This window comes from Convolutriloba macropyga, chromosome 3 (genome assembly GCF_964194025.1).
Source record: "Convolutriloba macropyga chromosome 3, txConMacr16.3, whole genome shotgun sequence".
Lineage (NCBI taxonomy): Eukaryota > Metazoa > Xenacoelomorpha > Acoela > Convolutidae > Convolutriloba > Convolutriloba macropyga.
Genome location: NC_134470.1, coordinates 80,422,730 through 80,442,882, shown reverse-complemented (window position 1 = coordinate 80,442,882; position 20,153 = coordinate 80,422,730). Strand labels below are relative to the sequence as shown.

At 34.2% G+C, this 20,153-nt stretch overlaps 1 protein-coding gene across 5 annotated transcripts in view; it reads left to right on the top strand.

Moving 5' to 3' along the window:
• The window catches only part of LOC142336508 (uncharacterized), a 60,901-nt gene extending 40,963 nt beyond the window's left edge, over positions 1–19,938 (top strand). For 4 of the 5 annotated variants that reach the window (XM_075385400.1, XM_075385398.1, XM_075385397.1 and 1 more), the window contains 6 exons: positions 1,921–2,010; positions 3,028–3,127; positions 6,265–6,390; positions 10,642–10,808; positions 11,181–11,279; positions 19,515–19,938. In XM_075385400.1, the coding sequence (XP_075241515.1) occupies positions 1,921–2,010; positions 3,028–3,127; positions 6,265–6,390; positions 10,642–10,808; positions 11,181–11,279; positions 19,515–19,883 (951 nt within the window). In that variant the 3' untranslated portion in view covers positions 19,884–19,938. Of the gene's footprint in view, positions 1–1,920; positions 2,011–3,027; positions 3,128–6,264; positions 6,391–10,641; positions 10,809–11,180; positions 11,280–12,240; positions 12,403–19,514 lie in introns of all 5 variants that reach the window. The other variant, XM_075385399.1, reaches the window with a different exon arrangement.
• Positions 19,939–20,153: the final 215 nt, after the last annotated feature.

The following is a 20,153-nucleotide window of genomic DNA, read 5'->3' as shown; positions in this document are numbered from 1 at the left end:
GTGTGAAAGTGTTTGTGATTGTGTGTGTGTGTTTGTGTGTAGGTTTATGTGTGTTTGTGTGTATGTGTGTGCGTTCGTGTGTGTGTGTATATGTGTGTGTGTGTGCGTGTGTTTGTGTGTTTGTATGTGTGTTTAAGTTTGTGTTTGTGTATGTGTATGTGTGCATCTGTTTTTTTTAGTGTAAGTTGGAAAACGCGTGTGTTTGTTCCGGGCATGGCAACTATACGACTTTATAACAACAGCAGATTTGGACTTCAATATAATCCTATTTATTCAATCATAAAAGACTAGAACTTCAATGACAGAAAAATTCTTACCAGTCGTAAGAATAGTGTCAGCGAACTTGTCTCAAAAGCAAAGAAGGTATCATTATGGAACAATGTTTTTGACAACACTCATTGGATAGTAATTATTCAAAAACCCATAACCGAACAAATATAGCAACAATGAAATAATATTGTATTCTTGGTGCGATAAGTACATTGCACAGCTCACTGGTATTTTTTAGTAAAAATAAAAACCAACATACTTGAAAAACTGCAAACAGTGTAGAAACAATGGTTTTTGTCTTAAAATAAAAAAATATTGCCTTTTTTGTGTTTTTTTTTCGAATTAATACTATTCTAATAAATGAAACGGGTTGATGATGTGCTTTGTTTGGACTCGTACCAATTTATGCTAGCAAAAATTTTCTCGTCTAATTTTCAGCATAGAAAATAAGATGTATAGACGTGTAATGCGCCAGCTGAATTTTGGCAGGTTTAGATACATATTTTAATTACAGGACCGATTAAAGAAGGTTGATGTTTTGCAAATGAATTTTGAAAGACAAAGCAGTAATTGACTTTATTGACTTCATTTTCATCGAAGGATGAAGATTTACATTCATGGTACCTGGCACAATATTTGGTTGCAATAACAATGCAGTTAAAATATATTGACTTGTTTCATATCTATATTATTGTCCACAGATTCTGCTACTGAAGATCTTCAGAAATAGCTGTTGGAGAACGGAGGTACACGCTCCTCCTCGTTTCTTTTATTACTACTTTTAATTGAATTATTATCTGCTTTTGTGAGGTCAATTTTAGATTAATTTTTCGCTTTTTGTTTTTCCAACAAATTTGTGTTTTGTCGATTTTGAGAAACCAGTTTTTTTCGAAAATTGTTTGCTTATTGCTACAAAAAACCATGCTCACCCTTCGAAATTTTTTCTGTTGTCATTAAGTTTTTGTAGTTTTGCTAAACCGAATTTTGCAGCCATTAGATTTTTCCTGTTATTTTTTTTCAGAACTACCTAATCTACTTTTATTTTTCTCGTAACTTTCTTACGCTTGGCTTTCTTCCAGCGTTTTGAAATGTGCACGGTCTAAGTCTAACGGGACCAGAACGGGACCAGCTTCATGGTCTCTTTCTGCGAAAAAAAAAATCAAAACCTAAAACAAGGAATATTAGTCTTTCTTTTGGATTTCAATCACTTAAAGGAATTTGTCGGCAAAGGTTGATAGTACTATTACAGTTTTTAGAGCAATGTTTCTGTCAATTTTTGGTCATGTTTGTAGATCCTTGGTAGAAAAACATTCTACAACATTAGTTTTTTCTGAAAGGAAACGATCAGATATTATCAGGCAATTATAAGATGACACGATGAAATAGAAACCCCTTCGTTGATATAAAAAATTTTAAGCTATTTCTGAAAAGCCACTTCAGTGAAGAGTTTTGTATACAATACAAGTTTATTAAATGTTTTTTAATTTTCTTATGTGAAACGCTCCGTAATGAATTATTTTTAGGTTTGACAAGGATATATCAATTAAATTTAAAACAGTTGTGTGGATTGATCAATAACACTCTCAATCTGTCTTTTGTCTGAACGCTGTAATACAATTTAATCAGAAATTTTTATTGTTCTTTTTGCAGGAGACAGAGAAAGACAAAGCCAGACTGGAACAGAGAAAGAGGATGCAACAGGACACTGAAAAACTGGCCCAAATGGCAAAAGGAATCGATGTTCGTGTCTTTTCTTTCTCGTCTTACTTCTCTTTCATTCCCAGTCACTGATGTCGATTGTACTATCAACTCTCAAACCGTGAAAAACTGAAGTCCAAATAATAAATTTATCGAGTAAATTTACGCAAGAATGTCTCTGTTCACCCCAGACATTATTCGCCGCCAGACTAAGACTTTGTAAGACAATTTCTCAGGTCTTACATGATAAAAATTGTTTATCAGGTCTGATAAGATCTTACACGATAAAAGTTCACTTTTGTCAGATCTTACAAGAAAAAAATTTAGCCTTATAAGATCTTACATGATAAAAAATCTCGACCGGATCTTAATGTTATTTGTTTTTGTGTGGAAAACACCTACACTAAGCAAAACTAGTTAAGATTTGCTTCAAAATTGGGTTTGTTTTTGCGCAAACGTGACCAACACTGAAGTAAAGTGAAAATATAGTGAGTCCCATAAAATTGCAACGCTATCAAACATTTCAAAGGTCAAAGTTCAGATTTAAAATACACAGAGATCAGCACCTAGTTGTTCATCTGCATGTCGTTTATTTTTCGAACGTTCACATTCGTTGCAATTTTATGGGAATAACTATAGTCTGTCCCATAAAGTTGAAATAAGCGAACGTTCGAAAAACGCCAGAAAACGTGCAATTGAGCATCATTGCGGTCATTTGAATGTCGACGTTTTCTCCATTAAGTTTTCATTCAACAATTTTTTCTACATGTTTTAAAATTGAACATTGAACTCTGAACTCTAACCTGTGTCTTTTGAAACGTTTGCTTATTTCAACTTTATGGGACATGCTATATATGCGATGAGGTATTGCAACTGTTATCCATACAAAGCCACTCAAAGCACCCAAAAATACAAATGTTCTAATTATGCCCCATAAAAAAACTGCGCATTTTTTCAGCGCAGAAGTTATCAGGTTTATTTTTTAGTTTATTTAAGTTGAAATAAAATTGGAATGCGCGACTAGTAAACTTGATTTAGAGGGCACTCTGATTTTTACAGGTTGACCTTACTGGAGGGGGCGGCCAGTCTTCTCGACCCGGTACCTCCCCATCCAAACTCAGATTCCCAAGACCTGCTTCGCCCCAACTTCGGGAAGACTGTGAGTAATCCAAGACTGCCCAGGCTGAGGTGCCAGACGGAAATAAAGTATGTCCAGACCGTCCCTGAAAGGTCTAGGAAAGTGTCGCTCGTACGTTCATCTTTCGTCTGGACAAACCTGATTCCGTCTGGGACCTCATCTTCGGTCTAATGAAAGTGTAAGTGAATGTAATGAGAATTGTATAATTAATGTGTCATTCGCATATGACTGTCCCCAAAAATTGAGGTCTTACCGGGTCAAATGATAAAATTCGAATGGCAATTATAAGCCAAGACACTGAAACCAGTCACAGACTGGCTGTGAGAGCAGAAATGCTATTTACAGCTGTTTACTTCAAAGATGCTTTCAATTTTCGCCTTAAATAACTAAAAAATAATTGATTTTGGTAGAGAATAGACTGCAATTTTGCAAACAGCAGTACCTAGTAGACTCCGCTGACTGCAATTAGAATTGGTCTATTCTGGGGACAGGAAAAATTAGGAATTAGCATGTTGAAAATTCAGAATACGCCTTCGTTCATTAAGTTGCAAAAAATCAAATCAAATTAAGAATATATCGATAGTTTCTGTGGCTCATCTGTGAATAATTTGACGTTTTGGGTTCTCAGGTGTTCAGCTTTTGTTTTTTTGAAAATTTTCAAAATAAATTGATGAAAATAAAAATGTGCATTGTTGTCCTATTGCAACAATTTCTGCTTGCAAGCCTTTTCTCTGAACAGTTTTTTGTTTGGCGAAGGAGATTAATCAGCTCTTCTGCTTTCTTTGTTCTTCAAAATTTGTTAACCGTTTCTGGTCATCTGGATGGACATAATTGGCCCAAACCAGATCTGAGCCATAATAGAAACATGATTTTACATGCGACTGGCACTCTGTTTACGGTATATTCTGGAATATTTACAACTCAGTTTTTTAAAATAATTTTCAAGTGAGGCAAATAGAATTTGAAGAAAAATTACAAACTTTTCACGGTACTATCTGTAATTTGAAGTCTGGCTTGCTTAATTTTTTTGCTCGTAAATCCAGATATCGTAACCAGATCAAGTGATACACCATCAATTTTCTTAACTTTGTACTATAGATTGAAAATTAGGTGGAAAAGAATTATCTTCTAAGTTCTCGCAAAAAAATGCCAGAAGATGTGTTGTTTTACAAAATTAAATTATTAAATTATTTATTAAGTATATTCTATGTGCTGCAAAATCATACATTTAAAATTTTAAAATACACGCAGCAGAAACATTATCGGTATTGTATTGTAAATCCATTCTTTGTATACTCATTCAACCAGATAAAGTTTTAAAAGTGACAAATTGCTCATATTAAAACTCAAGCTACTGTTGAGATATTAGGTCAGTATTGAATTTGGAGCTTTCCCATTATAGCTCCCCCCCCACCTTAGTGGTCAGATAACCAATAGCCTTCTCCATCATGGTAAACATATCATAATGGGGGCCATAATTTCGTGGGGGGGGGCTACAATGGGAAGGACCATTGAGTTTGATGTTTGCTATTGGAAAGCGTTCGGAGCTCACGTGCTTTGAAATTCTTGACCAAGAAGTTTAAATGGGTAAATAGCGGGGTTTTGCAATATATAATGGTCGAAAGCTAACAATTTCTTTTCAAAACTTTTGTCGATCTGCGAACGCATAGTAGTGTCTTTGTAGTACAAAAACTATTTTCTTGTCCTAGATCGACAAATATTGTAGAAAAGAGTTTTATGTTTTCGACTCTAATTGAACGATTTTGCTGATCCAAATGTCCTGGCCAAATCTCTTTGGAAAATCGACTGCAGAACGAAAACTCTCAGCAAGTTTGCGCCTCAAGTGCCTTGACAACGTTAAGTTGATCTGATAGGTCTTTTCAAGTTCCAGGAATTTGAGTAGCCTGTTGGATTTTTTGAACGATCGTCTCCCACATAAAATTGCAAAAAACACATTTACTAGAGTATATATACTCGGCTTGTCACTGTTTTACGCATGCATTTTGATCACATGTATTAAGATCAGGTTTTTGCAATTTGCAGTGCGCGAATACTAAGAGACAAGTGTAATTGACTCTAATCCTTTCATCTCGTCGCAGATTCTAATCTAGTCCTTTGATTTTGGGGAACTAGTCGCCAATTTTTGCAGTGCTATTGTTGATAGAATTCTGTGCCTAGATTAGTGACAAGGAATCCCAATTTGGTCGGGTGGTTTTTGCATTGTCAATGATTTTGGTCAAATTTGTTAAAATACGAAAAACCAACGAAATGATATTTTAAAAGGGAAGCACTTCTTGAATAGGATTTAGCGAGCAAATTTTGACCAATGAGAAGTTATCTCATCGTAAACTTACCTGTAAATCTTGAGAATTATGTAAAGAAATTATGGTTCAGCATATCTAAGAAGTGATGCAGTTCTCTACTAGGTACAAGGGGGGGGGGTGTAGTTGAAAAAAAAACGTGGTTGTTGAAAAGATTGTATATTGACAGTTTGTACGTAACATGTGATATTTTAGTGCTCCGGGATTGTAAGTGTACATGTAACATGCACTTTTTACACCAAAAAAATTGGTAGATTTACAAACCAAATTTAATAACTAATTGTTAAAAATAACTGTGCTTAGTATACGTCTTTCAATTGACAATCTAAATCCTCAAATTTTCCTTTTAAACACCATTTTTGTACCCAATTTTTCGATGGCAATTACCTGGTTTTAGTTAATCTGTGTTTAGAATCATTAACTCATTATTTTTAATATGTTATAACCAATCAATCAATTTGTGCAATTGAATTGTTGTTATTGGTATACAATTTCCTTGGCCCCATTCAAAAGAGTTATTGTTATTTGATCTAACTTAAGTGTATTTAAATTTAAGCCAAAACAGAAGGCACTATTTAAAAAAGGCACAATTTTCCTACCGACTTTAATAAACTTTTATGATGTAACCGTGCTAATAGCAAACAAAACTTTTAGCCGACAGCTTTATTTTGGGTCCTTAGTAGACAAATTTGATCGCTCAAAAGACTACTGTATCGTCAATCCATTACAAATGGCTAACCGTTTATGTTGACCTAAATTCTCGGTTTTTGATCGTCTGCTAAACCCACAGTCGGCTAATTTGGCAATTGCCGTGTGAAATGAACTATATTTGTTCAGTAAACCACAAAATGCTCGAGCTGAAGGGACTGAGAGACGAAAGGAGAGAGTTGGAGGAATTCAGAGGAGAACTAATTAAGAAGGCAAAGTCTCTTCAAATCAAGGCACAGGGCAAGCGGGCAGCTGGTAAGTTTTGGCTATTTACTGAGGTCGAGCTGAAATTTTTCACAGGCTATTTCTGGTCGAGAATGGTCTCCCCTGGAGTCGAGGTCTAAACTAGAGAATTAACAAAGAGGCTCGCGCATCTGCGATTCCGTAGAGCTAGTTCCGATCTAAATTCTTACTTAAACGGATAATCAGAGGATAGAAATTGTCTTTATCAAATCTCAAGTCAGTAGAAAAAAAATCAGTTGTCTATGCGCTGCCGCTGCGTTGCGTTAAAACTGATACTACCTTTTACAAGTAGCATTAAATTGCGAAATAGAATAACAAAAAATTTGCGGGAACAACTCAAAAAAGAAACTTTTTCCATTTACGCCCCCAATACGTCATGTACACTACACCCCCCCCCCCCCCCCCCCCCAAGAAAGATAAATTTTCGACAAGTAACCAAAATACGCCTAGGAAACTTTAATTAATTTCAAATCCCACCTCACTATTTAACGCAAGAAGTGTGCTAAAAAGCATGAATTGGAAATGAAGCAATAACGAGAACATTTGCCAACGAAGGTCAAAAGAACTAAAATTTATTGAAACTTTAATGTAGAAAGCAATGTTTTACAAATTTTCATATTGGAACTACAAATATTGAAATTCAAGTAAGTCTATAACAGTGAAAACCCACTGCCCCGAGCACGAAATCACAAGCTGTAATAATTTGTCAAAAAATTTGTGAAACATCAGAAAGTCAACATCATTTTTGTATTTTCACGCAAAATAAATGTTGTCTTAGTGAAGCAAATAACAGAAGCGCGTTGATATTTTCGTTGAAAATAAAAGAATACATTATAAAAAAACAGACATATTCTTTTCGGTGTTAATTGAAATCGCATCAGAAAAGCGTGATGTTCATGAAAATTGAGATCATACCTTATTTTTATTTTCTTAAACAACCGTTGTCAAATTTCTCAGGACAGCTATGCAATGTCATGATACAAAAATTTTTTGAAAATTTCGTTGATTCTGTTATATAATATAAAAAAAATTATAAAGAAGTCAAAAGTTTGCCATCATTGAGAAAAATCCGTGGCAATTATTATTAAAACGCACAAAAATAATAAAAAAAAATAACCAGAAATTTCCTATTATAAAAACAGTGCTTGCAAAACTCAGAAAATAATCAAGCTTTCATTAAACCAAATCAGTCTGGCCAAACAGCCTGGTAAACAGAATACCCGAACAATTGTACTGCAAAGAACTAAAACTGCAAAGCATTAGAAAAAAAGTATGCCAGTTTTTTTAAAAACAGACACAGAACAGCAGACGAAACGAACGAAAAAAGAGCTAGCAATGCCAGAAATACAAACAACTTCTGTCTTAAAGTAAGCGCTACCACATCAAATGAAATCGGTAGCTATATTTTGACACCTCAAATGCGCTTACATTTCGTCACATTAGATATAAATAACACCTTTAAAACTAGCACAAAAATCGAAGGAGTATAAGGGAACGTTTTATTGGCAAAACTGAAAAAACTCTATTGTCTGTAATCCTCGAAAAGCTGTATCGTTCAGCAAAAAAGTTCAGCAGATATTTCTTCCTTTTGAAAAAAAGATTAGGTAGTTAACGCATGCAGTTTAATAAAGATCAGTAGTTCGAAATGAAGCGGTAACGGCAACATCCAACAAAGATCAAAAGATTTTGTAAATAAAAAAACGGAAAAGTAGCAATTATTGCTTTTTTTGCTTAACAAAACAACAAAGTTGGAAGTAAAGTGCTTTTGCGAAACTTAAAACCCTTTCCCACGAGTTTTAAATCAATAGCCCTATCATAAAGCTTGCAGAGAAACTATCGGGAACAGCTTATCCAGTAAGGGTGTTAGAGCACCTATTATCTCCGTATGTTGAATTATTATAGCGCAAATAAAGTTCCGAACTTCTGTGAGATGATTTCAATCCTCCACTCTACACTTAGTCAACTGCTCCGCACTCCCAGAAATTTATAAGATTTTTTTCCAAATTGCGCTTTCTTTTCACGCATAATCTTAATATCACAGAAGATTTCTTGTTTGAATACTGTTTGCAATAATTTTTCAGTCCCTCTGCGTAGCTTTGTTTTCCTAAAAAGTGAATAATATTTCTCAGCCCCTAAAATTATGCGTATAAACATATTGACATTAAGATTTGTACCAAATTTGCCTAATTTTTCGGCGAGTCACCAAATTATGCCAAGGAAAACTTTCATTCATTTCAAATCACACCTCTTTACATAACTCAATCACTTTGTTAAAAAGCATGAATTGAAAATTAATTAACAACACGAACATTTGAGAACGAGGGTCAAAAGATCTAAAATTTAATAAAATTTTAATTTTAATGCGGAAAGCATTGTTTTCAATATTTGCATATTGGACAAAAAATATTGAAATTCATTAAATCAATGATATTGAAAACCCACTGCCCCGAACAGGAAACCACAAGTTGTAAAATTTTTTCAAAGACTTTGTGAAACATCAGAAAATCAGCATCATTTTTGTCTTTTCGCTCAAAATAATTATTGTCTTAATCAAGCAAAAAACAGAAGCGCATTGATATTTTCACAAAAATAAAAGAATACATTATAAAAAACGGATATATTTTTTCGGCGTCTACAGAAATTGCACCAAAAAGCCAGATGGTCATGAAAATTGAGATCTTATTTTTTTTAAGTTTTTAAACAAACGTGAAAGTTCTCAGGACAGCTATGAAATGTTATGATACAAACATTTTTCAAAAATTTATTAGACCCCGTTACATAACATTAGTATAATTATAACGAAAGTTACAAGTTTGCTATCGTTCACAAAAAGTTTTCGCTATTATTAAAACACGCAAATTTATAAAAAAAATAATCATAAATAACCTATTAGAAAAACAGGAAAAAGTGCTCGCAAAACTAAGATATTAATCAAGCTGTCATTAAACCAAATCAGTCTGACCAAACAGCTTAATAAAAAGAATACGAGAGCAATTGTATTGCCAAGAACTAAAACTGCATAGCACTAGAAAAAATCATTCCACGTTTCATAGGCACAAAAAGGCAGAAGAAACAAACGAAAAAGAGCGAGCAATGCTAACAGATTAAGGAAATTTGGTCATAAAGTAAACGCTACCACATCTATTGAATTCAGCAGCTATGTTTTGGCACTGCCAATGCGCTTATACTTCGTCGCATTAGTTAAAAATAACACCTTTACAGTTAGCATAAAAGTCCAAGGAGTATAATGGAAAAATGTTATTGGCAAAACTGAAAAAAATTTGTTGCTTGTAATCCACGAAAAGTTGTATCGTTCAGCAAAAGAGGTTCAGCAAAAATTTTCGTCCATTTGAAAACAAGATTAGGTAGTTTACGCATGCAGTTTTATAAAGATCTTTACTTCGAAATACAGCGGTAACGTCACAAAAAAACGGAATGTAGAATTATTTTTATTTTTTGCGTAATGAAACCACAAAATTGGAAGTGGAGTGCTTTTACGAAATTTAAAAACCCTTTCGCACGAGTTTCAAATCAAAAGCCCTATCATTAAACTTGCAGAGAAACTATTTCATTCCACACGTCACAACGTCGCTTATGTTTGTCTTGATAGATTCTGTCCCTCCAGTGTTTTTTATGACCTCCAGTTACAAATTATATGTTGTAATATAGCACGTTACTATGTAAGAAAATAGCACGTGCGCCTGGGGGTCATAAGAAATTCATGCTCATTAAGCTGGGGGGGGGGGGGGGGAAACAGAGTAGATCCGTTTGTCTAGGTTGTCATGATTGTTTTGTTTCAGTTTGATAATGTTTATTTTGCTTAAGGAATATATTTTTAATTTTAGCACAGACAGGGCTGGGAAGTAAGAATATGTATATAAATAGCTTCCGTAATTTTTCTATGCACGTCAAAATGTGATGCAATGCGACCTATTATAGTTAACGCACATAGATAGCACATACTATTGAACTTATCTCTAAATAGTTTTGTAAAATTATTTGTTTCTCAATGATATTTTCAATCAATGTTTGTTTTACTTGATGATCTGATACGTTATCAGGAGGGGAGGGTAGGGGGGTCAATAGGGTCAATAAACAAAATTTTTGGGTTATCGAACAGTGAATAATTCTTGGAATATAATTGGGTGAAATCGTGTTATTCAATAATCTATTAATTATACAATAAAACTCCCCAAATATAATTTGAAGATTTTTTTGCAGTTCAGTTACCCCAAAGTTTTTATAATATTATAATCGTTGTAGCACGTGACCACTGGAAGAAGAAGTACTATGAGGAGAAGAAAAAGACAGCCCCCCTGGACGAACACCTGGCTAAGTTGAGGAGGGAACTGGACACTCTCAACAGACGACAGATTGGCAGACTGGAGAAGGAACTGGACGGAAACCAAGATCACGCCACTATCGCACTAGTAAGATACTCCTAAGAATCTCCTAAAATCTACGAATCGTCCACAGCTCACTTTGACAGGTCCTCTGACTCATTCGATGCTGTCCAACAAATATAATATCAGATACACAATATATAAATTCGAACGAAAAATACATGGTCTGGACGAGCGATGGTCGCACAAAAGTGTCTGGACAATGAACGCACATTGGAATATAATGGAATGGGGGGGGGGGGGGGTTGATAATGGAATAAGTGATGCAAAGTGGTCTGACTAAAGGCCTAAATTTGGTCTGAAGGTTTGTCTGATATGATAATAAGTTGCCTCATAATCAGATCAGAGGGCCAGATACAAGATAAATTTTTTGTACCGCACATAGTCCTTATGTTCCAGGTTCAGAATAAGATTCTACTATCTCGATTGACTCACGAGATTTCTGAACTGAGATGGAGGGTAGAAGAGGCAAAGTTACGACTCACGGGAGAACTCAAGGTCAGTCAGTCAGTCGATACATCTTTATCTTATAGTTCATAGAGGTTTGCATTCAACTTCAACTTTGAACTTGCAGGGTCATGTATATAACGAGAATATTGCAATCGTTATATCCAACGTCCACATTGACAAAAACAAAAAAAATGTGAAAAGGAAATCATCCGAAATTTCCGCAAAGTTTCCGTGGCCCAGTATCGGAGAATTTTACTGGGATACCAAGATTTTGGGGTTATACCAATCTTTTGCTTCTATATACGCTAGAAAACACTTGAAATGTATTTTTCCTAAAGGAATATTAGAAAACATTAGATATAAGACGCAGAAGTTAGAGCTTTATGCCTTTTTGAACGATCTACAAACAGACATAAGAATTTCAGATCAATTAATTAACTAGCTAGGAGATTAATTACAATCTTAATCTCAATTTCCATTGCAATAATTAGTTTAAAAAATATGAACCTTTGAATCCTTGTCTCACTCGTTAGATGGGGAGTCTTCGTCAGTTATTATGTCACCCAATGAGATAGGACAACAAATACTGATGAGCTTTTGACGTCTCACCCAATGAGAGGGAGCTCAAAATTTGATTTCTCGTCGTTTGGATCGTAAATCAGTGGCATGAAATATTTGGGAGCGACTACAAGAGAAAACATTCAAAGATTTATCTAAGATGGTAGTAAGAGGGTTCCATTGATGATTCGAACTGAACTGATATTAATAACAAAGATCGGCAGTGAACCAAGATTTTGACAGCGAATAAATTAATTAAAAATTTAAAAAAGTCGATAGAATCTGGTCGGTTTTCAAATATTAATGTTAATATTCTGGAAAAAAACATGAGAGAACTGTCCTTTGAGAGGAGTTTTTTGAAGTTCGGTCATTTTACCAAATTAATTTGCTCTCATGAAAAAAGTGAGTTGTTAAAAAAAACTTGTTTAAACCTGTTGTTGTGATTGGTTAGCTACGAATGCAGGCTCAGAATGAGCTGAAGGTGTTGAGAGCAGAGGTCACTCAGAAGAAGATCAATGCAGGCATGCAGAGAGAACTGCAGAGAACTGCCATCGAGAGCCTATAAATTGGCACCCTATTCACTCTAACACAACGAATTTACAAAATAAACAAAGTAAACAACAGTCCTAGCCATGGTCTCCCAGGTTTAGTTGTCCGACCCTAGACCGCTCTGATCAAATTATTTGGGTCGCACACCGGTAGCGTGGTGCGACCCAAAATACATGGTCTGGCAAACGCTTTAGTCCCACAATGGTCTGGACAACTTCTCTTCTAGAATTTACCTGCACTCTAAAACATTTAAGTCTCATTGTTTTAACAAGGTTATAAAAAGACATATAAAAAGACATGACTTTGGATCAATTTTAGTTGTGTGCGTGACCGTATAATTAGGATAAAGAATTTAGCCCCCTCCCGATTTGTACGTCAAGTCTTTTCATATGTTCGGCTCCTCGACTAGAGCCGCTCTTAGGATTTTCAATTACCATATTTTTTATGGAAAATCCAGATATTTATGACAGGGAATTGATGATCAAATGTGTATGTTTTAGAGTGTAACACGCATTCACTAAACCTGCAGTATTAACACAGGTTGTTTGATGTCTATTATTAACATATCTCCCCGTCGTTGATTCCCTTCTCGTTTTTCCTGATTTCAATCCTCACTGAGGTTCATATCTCGTAAAACTATTACATTAAAACAAAACTTTCCCAATGCTGAGAAAATGGGACCAAAATTTCAAAAGAGCAGTTCTTTTTAGATAGCTAAAATCGTGACATAATTTTGTTAGCAAAATTGCTACGCCATTGCGCATCATAGGAGAGCAATTTTGATCATACCACCGCAGGCCGAAAATTACCATTAGGAAAATTTGAAAAATTTACAAACAAATTACAAACAATATGTAGAATTTCTTTTCCATGGGGTTATCGAGGTTTAATTTTTTGTGTCTTTAGTCCACTTTGTTCAAATTTTCCGGATTAACACCCCTACAAACTGCTGACACAATTTTCGTTGAATCCAAAAAGACTAGTTTCTCTTGCGAAGTGTTCATGAAAAATGTTCTGTAAAATGTTGCCGGTCTTTTGCTAATTTAACTCGATAATTAACTAAAATGTATCATTTGTTTTTGATGTATTGACATTTTTTTTCAAACTATCAATATTCATGAAATTTGGAACAATTAAGTGCTCCTAATAGACAAACAACCATGCTAGTTTTGGTCTAATCGTTGTTTTTCACTGTTCAAAAAACAACTCGGATTGCAATCAGACGCTGTCTTTGAAACGTTTTGCATTTCTTACTTTTTTACATTAATTAAAGAAAAGAACAACTCAAATCAAGGCTTACTAAGGACGGGTCAGGTTGGATTCCTCGAGAGTTCCGAGAGAACCTGTCTATTTTTTTAGTGGAAAACTCATTTTTGACTTTTAAAAATACTTGTTTTGAACATAAACAGTGATTTATTGTTGTTTGCCATTTGTTTCACTTTTCTTTGGTCAGCATTTATCTCTAGGTCGGAAGATCGGCAAAAACAATTCGCAGTGTCCCTTGAATAGATTTTCAAAAATTTAATGCGGTTTTACCTTTTAGTTTTAAGTAATGTTTTTTTGACTTCGATACTTATAGTTTTAACAAAAATTTTTAGATATTGGACAATTCTCCAAATTTGAGGTTCTTTTCTATATTGTCGCATTTTTGACAAGTAAGAAATCACATTACACGCCTTTATAAAAAACGCATGATTAAGCAAATATTTTTTTTGTGAATAGATTATATTTTCAACGGTTTCAATAGCGTCTTCTAACAGAAATCATTTGTTTTTTTGTCTATGTCGTTTTTTTCGCAGTCGCTTCAAAAAATTCTGGTTCCTTGCAGGTTTTAGCAGCTTCCTATGAAGAAACAGAGAATATGTACTTACTGATTTTAGTTCATAGCTTCAGTTTTTCATAACTTTGAAATCTAGTGTTTAAAAAATGTTTAGGCGTATTTTTTAACTTTGCATTTTGGCTGTTCTTTTTTATCTGCTTTTGACCGAGTCTCATTGAGGAATAGTCCCATGTTTTTCCTAATGAAGTACAAATTAATGAGGTTAGTTGAGGTTTAATTTTACGCTATTTTGACGGGGTTATTAAGTTTTTTTTTCAAAAATATAGGCATTGAGGTTTGAATGTAAATAAAGTTTGTTATTGTTAATTGATTTGTTTTTGGTCTTCTCGTGCAGCCTTTTTAATGACAGATTTCAGCCACCCTCTAATTTGGCATTAGTTACTTTATTAAGTAATTTGAGTTGGAAATAATTTTTTGTTGAATTCTTGAAAGTTTTCCATCTCTTCGTCATTTCGTAGACAATAAGGGCAAAAGGAGGGATGAAAGGCGTCGAACATTATCTTCGAACGCACTTTACCGAGCCCTTTTGTTTAATCTCAATTAATGTTTTATTTAAGTTTGTGTTTTGTCAGAAACCAAAAAACCCTCATGTATGTTATGCAACCCCCAGTTACAGAGCATGGGTGATTACATAGTAATTTTTTATGTAAAAACATGGCACGTGTGTCTGGTGGATCTAAATAATATACTCTCACTAAGCTGGGGGCACAAAGAGAAAAAATCCCATTATCGTTTCAAAATTGATAGTTATCTAATGAAGCTTGGATCTTGTTGAGCTAAAAACAAGGGCTACGATGCTTTAAAGATGAAAGTTTGAACTTAAATAACAGAAGTTTCCAATATTTAAAACGCGAAAAAATAATAGCAGGCCTTGAAATATTACGGTACATGAAGCATCCTGTAATGCACAGAAACATATCGAAAGAAACATATCGAAAGAAACACACCCGTTTTCATTAGTAATTTTTGCGGCCCGCATTATCCAGAGTAATATTTCACGCAGTTGCAGCTCAAATACATTATTCTGTTTTTTAATTCGATAAGCTGACAAGAGCTGAAGAAATTAGTGAAAAAAAATTCGCTAACTTAGTTGGTCTGTAACCGATTCAACTTCTCTCACTAAAAAAAATCAATTTTGGCATTTTTGCTGTTACAAAAGAAACTAATTTTGTTTTTACTCCTAATAATTTCATAATTATAGTTGTTCCTCTCGTACTAATAAAAATCTTGCTTTTAACGTTTCTCCTGTTAGAAAAAATGTTTCTAGGTTAATATTTTTCGGCTCAGTTAATAACTTCATAAATCTAGTTGTTCTTCATCGGGCGTCCCGCCCATCACTTGGGCGACTAACCCGTACCGAACTCAAAGTGTAAATCTGTACTGGGTAATTTAAAATGCAAGTCCCCCATGTAATATATTTTGCTCGCTTTCTCGCTTGAAAATTGCTTTTTCAAGCGTATATTAACGGCGCAAAATACCAACAACCAACACTCATGCTGGGGCAGTAAGGAGAAGAAACTTCTAGAAAGCGGGAGCTCGTGGGTTCGATTCCCGTACGGACCTTTATTTTTTGCATTTGGCCCAAGTCTGACAATTGTACAATCAGTATGAATGCACGTCTGGCTCGTTTAAAAATTGACATCAATCAGTGCATGAATCAGTACTGATAAGGATTTGCATTTAGACGTGCCCAGTACTGATTCGTACTCGGGATTCGGTACGGGAAGATTTATGTTCTAACAAATACATAGTTCCCAAAACGCAATCATTTTTGAAAACTTAAAATGAATGAATGGATATTGGCGATCCTTAGCCTAATAATTTACTCTCTATATGGTTAAATAACAGAGCTTGCCTCCATATTTGTTCCGACCCCTCTTGAGGGGGAGGAACTATATACTCGACTGGGTTTTTTTTTGTTCAGTCAATTTTGGCCGATCGATATAATCATCGTAGAGAGTTGAGACTGGTATCATTAGAAAGCTTGTCCAGCATAGAATATGGAATTAAAAAGATTTTTTTGATTTTCGTTTTTGACAGGGAGATATCGGGGTTTAAACTTTCGAGAAAATAGAGTGAATTCCGTTGATTTCATTCAACTTTTTTTCGGAATTTTTGACTAAAATTTCGCCAATTTTGATAAAATTTAATAAAATTTTTCATGAAGATGTTGTTGGTTTTACGTTTAAAGACAAAACACATTGTCGGCTATTTTCATTGAATTTTTTTGTCACAAATTCCGGCTAAAAAATTTCACAAAATTCAGACTTTTTCATCAAAAACAGCACGAAATAAGTTTTTTTAGTCCCCTCTGGTTAAAATTGCAGGAAGTGCACACCCAAACACACTAACACAATCCTTGTAAACTGAAAAGGGGGCTAATTCCACTTCAACTTCCGTTGAGAGTGCTCTGTAAATAAAAGTTTGCCGTTTTTTGCTAACTTTATTCGTTGATTATCAAAAACGCGGCATTTATTTTGATTTTTTAAAAAACAAAATATCTATATCAATGACATTCCAAAAATTAAATATTCCTAATGGACAATCAACATTAGCAGGACTAGTTCTGTACCAATCTTGGACCGTTACAATCCAAAATTATTTTTGATTGTCATCAGCCGTTTTTTATAAAAAAAAATTCGATCTTTTTTATATTAGTTAAATAACAGAACATTTCAAATCAAAGCTCACTAGTGATAGGTCCTATTGGCTTCCTAATTAAATCGAAATTATTTTATCTAGTTTAATGCTTGAAATTTTATGATCGTTTTGACTTTCAAAATATTTGAATTTTAAATAAAAAATGGCTTATTGAACTTTCCCTCCATTTTTCTCTTACTATGGTCAACTTGTAGCTTAGTGTCAGCAATCAAAAAGTGCTCCATCTTTCTGCCGAATTCAAATTTTGTCTTTATTGCGGTTTTACGCCTTAAGTTAGGGTGTTCTGGCTTTGATACTACTAGAGTTCACAAATTTTTTGTTTTTTAGGTATTTGCCCATTTTTCATGCTTTCTAATTTTGTCAAATTATCACGTTATTGTCATTCATATATCACATTTTTTGCGTTCAAAATAACGCACAATGGACAATATTTAAATCCTTAAAGATATAGATTGTGGTTCTTTACCGCTTCGACAATACTTTCTCGAAGAATTTAATTGAATTTTTTAATTTTGTCTTTAACTGTCGTTTTTACTTTGTCTTTTTAACCCTATTTAATTTCCTGTACAATGACCCAGCTTGATTGGCTTTTCCTGGAAGAATAAATGAGCCAACGTTCTGATATTGGAAGATAGATAATGGCTTTCATAACTTTGAAAACAATTGTTTTCCAAAATGAAAAAAAAAACAATTCAACTTCGCAATTTTGTTCTTTTTATTGTCTGTCTGTTACCTGGTCTCGTTAATTAAAGGTTAAAGATGACCTTATTTTTGTCAAGAGAAAAGGTCAAAAGGGATTGGTGTCACAAAATCTAATGTTTTTAAAGAATTCGCTATGACTTTACTGGCTTCCACACGGGTTTTTCACAAAAAAAACTAAATTAATTTTTGATTTTTGTCATAATTGTCGTTCTTTTTGTAGACGTAAGACATATTCTGGATAATTGCAGGTCTCAAGGGCTTCTTTTGGAAGAACAGACGAACCTATTCAACTTTTACATTTTGTAATTAATGGCTTTCATGTTTTTTTTATTCGAAAGAAAACAAGTATTACATAATTTTGCATTTTTTCTTTTTTGTCTAAATGTTGCTTATTTTCATTATTGAGCGGCCAAATAGTACAGTATTGGTGTTCAAAAAAGGTGCAATTGAACATATTTTGGGGGCCAAAGTCTGGTTTTACGGCTTCCAAAGCATTTTCTGGCAAGTTTTAATTTATTTTTAGTTTGTTGTCTATTTGTTCTTCTTTTTGTAACTGCATAAAAGTTGAATACCAAGAGTTCTTAATTCCCGTCAATAGAAGCATTGGTAATTGTAAACCTATGGGATTTTTTAGTTGATTCCTAATGGTTTTCATAACTTTGAAATTAACTGTTTTTTTAAATTCAGCGAATTTTCTAACTTTAAAGTTTCTGTTCTTTTTTGTCTAATTGTTACCAAGCTTTATTATGAACTGGTGAATAACCATTTGTTTCTGGTGAATTTCAAGTTAATTTGTTTATTTTCAGTTTTATCTGACGCCATTTTGACTTTGTTATTAAGTTTTGTTTTTTAAAACGGACATAAATTTTTTGATGTAATTAATGTTTGTTGTTGTTGTTTGATTTTGCCGTTCGTCTTCGCTGGCTTTCTTAATATCGGCATTTCTCATCAATCTAATGCATCTTTTTTACTCCACTGAGTTATTTGCTTTGGAGGCTATCTTTTCGTTCATAAACCAGTTTTTTTTTGAAAAATACTTGAATTTTTTGTGTTTTTCTATCTGTTCCTCATTTGGTAGACAATTATGCCAAAATTGTGGATGAGCGGGGTCGGAACCTTATGTGCGATCGCACATTACCGAGCCACCTTGTTAAATCTTACTCTCAAACACCTCCGTTGATTAATACACATTGTTTATATGAATTTCATCTAATAAAAGAGCCATGATTTGTCTCAAGTCACTCAAAACTGCTTCATAAATCAATTTTAGGTTTTGCATATCAAAACTATCATGCAAAGATCTCAAGTGAGCTTTCTAGCAGCCGTATCAGACAAGAGCTCTTGTATAATTCCTGAGATCACACCAGAATACAAACATAAATCTGTTTCTTTGAGACCTTAAATGCTCTTTTTCTGAAAATTTTTTCTAGCTAACAAGAATACTGAAAAAAAGAGGTGGGTCTGTCGCTCACTTTTCCACACATTTTTGTCAAAAACCTCTTTTATTACTACCCTAGTCAATTTCCGACGCTTATTTTGCAGGAGGCTTGCAAATGACGCTTATCCTGAAATATCTTGCAAGATTTGCAAATGATGCTTATCTTAAAAGATCGTACAAATTCCTTGCAAATGACTCTTATCTTAAAAGATCTTGCAAGATTTTGCAAATCGCGCTTAAGTTGAACGATCTTGCAAGGTTCATGCAAATCGCGCTTTTCTTGAAAGATCTTGCAAGATTCTGAAAAAATTACGCTTTTCTTGAAAGATCCTGCAAGATATTGCAAATCACGCTTATATTGAAAGATCTTGCAAGTTTTTTGCCAATGACGCTGGTGCTGATAGATTCTGACATAATTGACATATCATTTTAAGATAACGATGAATAAAGCTATAATATTACGTTTGTAACTAACATGAGTGTTATCATAACATAAGTTTTCTTTTTTATAACAAATTCGGTTTTATTGTTTCAGCAACGAAGACAGACCACAGTCGAAGTTGAGGCCTTGCAAGCTGAACTAATCCAACTAAACGTGACTAAAATCACAGAAGCTAAAACCCAACAGCTAATCGCCCTTCGAAGCTCGCAAACCACCACTACCAACCCCACCGCCCACCTCAACCCAATTCTGAGATCTACCCGAGCCCCATCGCCCAATAGGAACTTCTCTTCCTCTGCTGCAGTATTAGAACCGAACTCTACTAACCACAAACAGACCCTAAATGTTATCGCTAGTTATGAGAGTAATATTGGTAATAACCGGAAAGTTGTGACTACTGTTTTGAAACCGATAAGTGCCGACAGCACTACTATGACTACAGATACTTCTTACTCTTCGTAAAGTTTGGTGAAAATCCTTAAATAATTAATCTTTAAATTTATTTTTTGAGCACAAATTTTCCACGCAATTCTAGTTCTTGACACACTGCGCAAGTTTTAGAATTCATGATCTATATAGAGCCGGATTCTAGAGAGCATTGTATACAATACACAGTTTCGGATTTTAAGACTATAGCGGGTTTAAAGTAAGGCTTCGTGATTCTGCTTAAGTTGAGCATCCTGACTTCTGATGATTTCTGAGCTCCTGACTTTCATGGCATAATCTTGACAA